At 32.7% G+C, this 7,375-nt stretch overlaps 2 protein-coding genes across 2 annotated transcripts; both read right to left on the reverse strand.

Annotated features, from left to right (window-relative positions):
- Positions 1-1,112: 1,112 nt before the first annotated feature.
- Positions 1,113-2,712, reverse strand: LOC119191130 (the record flags this gene model as incomplete). Its single annotated transcript, XM_037445017.1, has 3 exons — positions 2,527-2,712; positions 2,313-2,439; positions 1,113-1,403 (listed from the first exon to the last, which is right to left on the reverse strand). Coding segments are annotated over exons 1-3 (477 nt in total), but the record flags the coding sequence as incomplete, so codon positions are not given.
- Positions 2,713-3,308: 596 nt separating this feature from the next.
- On the reverse strand, positions 3,309-6,305 carry LOC119191131 (39S ribosomal protein L50, mitochondrial-like). The gene is made up of 5 exons (XM_037445018.1): positions 6,060-6,305; positions 5,898-5,983; positions 4,891-5,087; positions 4,455-4,574; positions 3,309-3,487 (listed from the first exon to the last, which is right to left on the reverse strand). The coding sequence occupies exons 1-5, from the start codon at positions 6,102-6,104 to the stop codon at positions 3,372-3,374; spliced, it is 564 nt and encodes a 187-aa protein (XP_037300915.1). The 5' UTR covers positions 6,105-6,305; the 3' UTR covers positions 3,309-3,371.
- Positions 6,306-7,375: the final 1,070 nt, after the last annotated feature.

Genomic DNA, 7,375 nt, shown 5'->3' on the forward strand with positions numbered 1-7,375 from the left:
AATAATAATTAGCTTTTTTTTATTGTGACCAAAGGCAGACAAGCTAAAGGTCCACATGATTGTGCATGGTCACCATCGCTTAAGGACTTTGGTAATGCAGAGGGCACAGCCAAGCTGCCTATGTTGAAATACATGAATGTTGTAATTATTAATCTTTTCACAAAATATTCTATGAGTAGTACTTATATATTTCTGTGAGAGCAAAATGCAACATTAACCGTCAATAATAATAACATTAAATAAATTGACATTATAAGTCAAGCTTATGTGAATGATCTACACAGTGTGCAGTGAAACATAATTCAATTCTTACTAAGAAAAGTTTATGGTGTAGGTGTCAGCCATCAGCAATATTATTGAAATAAATTCCAATTGAGGAAACAATAGTGTTAATATGTGTATAATATTATGTATTTAATAATTGTCTCTCTTTAGTTTGAGTGTTTAAATCCATGCAGGATAAAATTTAAAGTATCTAAAAATACTCCTACAAAAGAAAATATATATGTATATTTTGATTGAAATATTATCATATGCCATTGGATATCTCAGGTTTAGATTACCAGTTGAACCAAACAATTATCAAATAGATCATTAGACATTCTTAGTACCCAAAACACTAAGTCTTGATGGTTCTATAATTATAATTAGGATAATGAGACTCCTAATGAATATACTATGTAACCTACTTATTGGAATTACTATAACCTCATTTGTACATAATATGGTGATAGGCTCACATCCTATCACATCATGGGACTGAACACATTTAGCGAAAAATGTGTGTCCTGGTTGCATTTCTGCCTACCTATTCAAGAATAAAGTTATGATGTATGTTTAATTATCAGCTCTAGTCTAAAGCTAACATAATATGTGAGCTGTGACTAATTGGCCCAGAGTTTGAACCCTAGATTTTGCAAGATTGTGATATTAATTCTGACACTATTTACTTGAGATTGTGTCCCCCAATGGGGTAGACATGAGGCATTCAACCAACCATAACGGCTAATCCAATTTGTTACCGCTATTTGCTTTACAATTGTATTCCATCACCTCACACAGATATTAATAGGAGTAGGAGGAAATAGGAGATTGACCTAAATACTACATACCTGAGCAAACATAATCAAACTATGCGGCAGTTTTTTATCTCTAAAGTCCAGTAGCTTCTTCTGTCCTGGGAACTTAGGATCTTCAAACATTCTAGATGTGATTTCCTCTTCCATCCCCTCCCTGGTGAGGGAATTCTGTTTGGACAGCAACGGTTTGAGGATGGTCTCCACGACAACACTCCGTTTCTCCTCCACATTGTTTGTGACTTCCACACCTCGGATCACAACCGACACAAGCTTGTTGATTTCAGAATTGAAACAACTGCTTTGGAATGATATTTCATCTATGTGCTGGAAAAATACGCATGATTTATTGAATAGTAGTCAATCTTTAACTTCTGGTTAAATACAGCACATCAGAATGTATCCAGGCCGATATAAAATTAAGCTATCTATGCACACTGTAGAAAAAGTTTATGGTGTGGGTGTTGGCCACCGCATAGAGCAACATACTTGAAGGGGACAAGAGCAAAACTTAATCCCTACAATTTGTGACTAATGGGAAGTTAAGATTGTTTTGTAGTTCAAAGGTGATAACTGAGTTCTTGTAACTGAATAATTTTAAATCATACAATACAAGATGTTCAAAATCATATCAAAAGGTCAAGCAGCATTAACACGTCAATTAGAAGAAATTATGTGTATAAAATAATAATGTGCATTTCCAAAATAATGCTCCTTTTATTAATCTCTTCTACTGAAAAGCTTACATGGCATATGTGTTGAGAAGTGGTCTCTGACACTAAGCTATGTTAATATACAGTATTTACATAAAAAAATTAACAAATCATAACAAAATAGCAAGAAAAGCTTTTGCTAAATTCCTTCCATATTTAGTAATACACTGTAAGGTTTTATACAATATTTATATTCAACGTTTATTAACTCAAAATTGTTGTAAATAATGCCACACCATAGTTCTTATTTTGTACATAATATTCTTACTATCTTGATACTATAGATTGTACAGTATTCAATATGTATCTAAATAATAATAATCTTTGTCTAACATAAGCATCTGTTTCATTTGACATGACATAAATGTAGCAACTTGCTGATTAAAATCTTTCACAATTACTTTATATGAATATAGTCTAAAAGGCTTAACTCATCATTGATACTGTAAAAATGTTTAGTACATGGTAGTAGTACTATGTGGATACACTTGTAGATATTATTGATTTCCTCAGCAATACTTACAACAGAATATCGCTCTTTAGATAGGCTTACGTCTCTCAATATCAATTTGGGTACAGCGATCCTTCCTATCCTCAACTTTATATGGTATTTTCTCTTGAATAACCATGCCAACCATGTCGGCAGGAGCCTATAAATAAATACGACAGAAATAAGTGATAAACAAAACAAAAACAATAATAAAAATTGGCGATGTCATCTTGTATACGGCGCTTACCAAGATACAATAAAGTATACAACTATAAAGATTAAAAAGAGTATCAATAACACGTTCATTTTCGTACTCCCATATAATATCGATCGGTATTTCGCTAATAAATTGCGTAAATATGTTTCATTATTGGGTGTATCTTGAAACTTAACCTATAAAGTGCTGTAAAGCTCAGACGAACTGTCAAGACAATTCAAGCGTCAAACGTAGGTAATCGTTCGGAAATTGCATGCAAAAATAAATCCTTAATGTCAAATGTCAAGGTTACATAATATTATCGCTGACTACAAACTTATACTATGGGTTATATTCAGACTTGGAATTTTTTTTTCACACTTTGATATTCAAATGCCTATCGTCATTACGAGTATCGTTCAAAGAATTTTATCCTAAAACCTAAATACCCTAACATACCTACATGTAGTAAGCCGCGGCTCGTCTAGGGCTCTAGGTTGTTAGGTACGAAAAGCAATCAAACTAGCAAACGACTACAGACAGGCTAAGCAAACTTTGAAGTGAAAAGCATTGAGCCAGACAATAGAGTTAGCAGTTAAGTGACGTTTATATTCAATAAGGTAGCAAATCTATCACCAAACACCTTTGGGTATAATTAGTGCCTCATTCACTGATTATCCAAAAGGACACGCGTGAGAATCGAACCCAGAACTTTACCTTTTTATTTATCTATAAGTATGCTTCAACTTTTTTGGAATAATACAATTATATATAGATATTAAAGAAAGTTTTAAATACATTTTTAACTCTGGATTGTAATAAAAAATACACAATATCAGTTTACTTATTTTATTATTATCGAACTAAACTAATATATTTAACAACAAATTTACACATTAGGGCCATGATCTTTTCGCACTGAACCCCTCATACTTCTTGCGTGCCTTCAGACCTGTCACAATTGTGGAACTCTGAGGGTATGCAGATTTACCATTGAACAGAGTGTCTTTATCTGAAAAAATAACAATAAAATGTTAAATTAATTATATATTTTGGGTAGTACATGTGCCCCATGTACTAACTACTTTCATAATAAAACTTGGAATAAAGTAAAAAAATATATAATGTATGCAAAGTTACACTTATCATATGTCAAAACAACTTATAAGAATATTTTTATTACTACAAAATTATTTTTAAATCACTTATATGGTCATATTAAATAAGTGACAAAATTAATAAAAAAAAGCACAAGGTAAACTAAATGCAACTGTTTGGGCTGAGAAGCAAGGAGATAAAGAGATTACATGTTGTGACCCTCACTGCTGAGAACCATAAGAACCTAATATAGCCCTGGGTTAACTAACCTACAAGTCTTAACTAGCTATCCAAGTGATGACTACACAAAGAAGGAAGGCAGAAAGAAACTCCAGGCTTACTTTTTGTCATCAATTGTCATAACTGTTGTTGTGTTGAAACAAATGTAAAATATAGTGTCTTTGTACTATTTACTTTTAACTCAGTTTATATGTTATTTATAAACATTTTGTATTTTCATTTCCTTAATATGACAGTATATAACATTATAATAGCAATTAAGATATAACTTTTATATTGATAGATAATTATAACCATATAATATATTAAAATAAGGACATAATTTGGTTGCCAACACATCAGGGAGGTAAGAGATATGCGACAGGCAAAACTAAAGTATCAATACAATAAGTTACACCTGGACTGCTACTCCTGGACACCTGGACATTTTTTTTATTATAATTTGACATTTAATCTCATTTTACTTAGTTTTGTTTGATTTAAAGTTAGAAATGTTTTGTTGAATTATTTGCAAGTAAATAACTAGTCATGAAAGAAAAAGAACTCCTCTAAGATCCCAGTTTTAAAAATTAATTAAGTTGTTTTTATAAAAGGCACTATAAACTTGATATAAATCCAATTTTGTAAAAAAAAGTACTAACCAGGATGAAACCTGACATAATCTTCCTGCACATGCAGATTCTTGGGCAAGTCCATGTGTTTGAGAGCATCATATGGTGTTCTTGTGTCCACAGGAGTCATGTAGAACTCTTTCAGGTCATCTGGAAATTGATACAGATCTAGATTAAAATCATACTAAAACTTAATAAACTGTTTAAATTATGAATCTGAACTAATTCTGGAAACCATTAGCAATGTGGAAAACTGCTACGAAAATGTCTACTTATTATGAAAATTAGACATTTCAAGTATGACCATACTTTCAAGATGTACAATTTACACCTATTGGTAAAATAATAAAAACAATAATTAATGAGTCTGTTTACTTCAAACCAACAACTTATTAGGCCATTGTTTCCATACCTGCATAATTACTCAATATCTTTTACAATTGAATATAAAATTATAACAACTTACACACTGACTCAATTGTATGCAATAGTGAATTTGGCACACTGTGCCCCGTTTCTTCATAGCATGCTTTAAGCACATTAAACTTTGACTCAAGAGCTTCAAAGTTAGACTCTTCATTCAGTCCATTATCTGCACATATCTTTAGGATAGTTTTCTCAATGTCTGCTGGTGGATCCCAGGGCTTGTTTGGTCGCAGGAAACTGGAATTAAAGTAAAGTTATGTATAAATTAAAATTATTCAAAAATGGAAATTGTAAGAACAACAAAAACATCATACACTAGTTAGAAGTATTGTAAATTTAATATTTTTTTTACTATTCCTAAATAGTATAATCTCTAAAATGAAATCAATATTGTTCTACAACAGATAGGCAGACGTCTCCTGAGGTGATTAAAGCATTTTTTGCTGTTATAATGACTAAAAGTATTAATAACAGTTTTAAGAATATGAATGGAAAGTAAATATATGTATTAATTAATGTGTAAACTGTTATTGTATTTATTTTTAGTTTGTACTCTAAAAATGTACAGCAATACCAAATTTAAACACAAATGATCATATATTAGAAAATTAGAAACTGTGGGCTAGACCTGTATCAGATCAGAGTAATCATAAGGCAATAACTGGAGAACATTTATTGTATATCTTTCATGACAACAGATTGAATGAAAGGTGTAATTTCTGACAGAGTTTCAATGAAGTAAAGATAAATATGAATGAACTTATTCTCTACCAAGTTTTGCCTAATCTCCTCATTGTTCTCAAACCTCGACGAGGTTATAATCAAGGTAAGCAAATAATGAGCAAATTTACAGGAGGTATGATATAATGTAAGAAAATAATAAAAATGGCTTTTGTGAAACTGAATTTTAAAGTTGCAAGAAATTAACAAATATATTCTAAGATAATTTTTCTACTGCTGTAATACCCGCAAACTATGCAAAATAGCTATTGTAATATAATAAACACACATCCTAGAAATGGTTCGATTCAAGACGTGAAACCTTACCCCCGAGCTGCTAAGGACTCTGCTGCCGCTTGTAACTTTTTATCAACTTTAGGATATTTCTTCTGAGCATTTCTCACAGAGATTAACTGGAAAGTTAGAAATAATTACATAATTTAATAATTATATACACAATCACATGAAAATAACATAACCAAACTTAACCTGCAAATTTGTCCGCTGTAACGGTAACAATACGTTTCTAAACATATTGTATTGAAATATAGACAAAACAATGTAAAATATTCAGTGAAATGTTTCAATATGTAAGAATAGATTATGTTTTGATTCTTTGCGTATTTCCCTTTTATTTATTGTTTTTGACAGCTAGAAGCTGGCTTGTTCGATATACGCAGCATATAGATTATATATAATCCGGCTAAACATCAATATAATAAAAATTAGACTGAAGATACAGAAATAACATGAGTGAATTTTCGTAAAAAATTGTATTCATACAAATAAATGTAATTTACAATCCCATTAAAATTATGAAAGTATTTTCCACGTGTTACGTAACTCTAAAAGTAATTCGCGTAAAATGGAACGTTATAAAATTTCTGGACGAAACTAGTTTTCGCTATTGCCGTTGAGTGCAGCACTGTCGGCTTGGGTTGTTGTTTCCTATCCGCCATTTTCCAGTCGCCATTGAAAGGTGAAAACTACACTAAATGTCGGTGATGATTTTAAGATTTTGAGTGGTTTCTTTAAGATTATACCTGTTTTTAGTGTTGTGAAATGAAAATGAAGTGCCCGGGACTACCATGACGCATCAAAATCACCAAACAAACGGTGCAAGTCTCGAGGATTGTCATACAAACTTCTTCGCCTTGGTAAGTCACTTTTACATTGATGAAAGAACTCGTATGTACTTTTCTTTCGAAATCATTACGTTTCCGTGATACCTGCGCCACGCGCTGTTGTTCAGAGTTGATTGGTAGTTCATTTAGGAATTCGTAAATAATGAGACCACGACGTCTAAGTGGATGATCTGATTATCGTCATCGGACGCTGATATACAAAATTCACCTTATTGCGATTCGGCTGCCAAATCGATCTATTGCGTTAAAGTTTTTGTACGAGACAATTTGCGCCGAGTCGAACGAAGACGCTCGCTCGTTAGTCATCCTGGCATCATTCTCGCCTCAACACAGTCATGTCGAGTTGCTAACCCACAAAATGTCAACGCATTCGGGCAGCGAGGCCGCAAGAAGCCATCGGCCCATAGAGGTCATTTTGAATTCACCTGGCCGAAGCGCGGACAGTAATGCGTTCGCAAGACTAGTTTCGCCAGGTCGAGGAAATAACTTTCTTATTACATTTTTTGAACGTGCCGATCGGTTCGATAATGCGACACGACGCCGACACGGAACCGCGGTGTTTATGTACGAGCGTGTCAAAGAAATCGTCGGGGTCATTCATTATCGGCGTGTTGTAGTGTCGAGTGGCTTTGCGTAATGTTCATAGCTGGCGCGAATTTT

Source organism: Manduca sexta, unplaced genomic scaffold, assembly GCF_014839805.1.
Source record: "Manduca sexta isolate Smith_Timp_Sample1 unplaced genomic scaffold, JHU_Msex_v1.0 HiC_scaffold_1074, whole genome shotgun sequence".
Taxonomy (NCBI): domain Eukaryota; kingdom Metazoa; phylum Arthropoda; class Insecta; order Lepidoptera; family Sphingidae; genus Manduca; species Manduca sexta.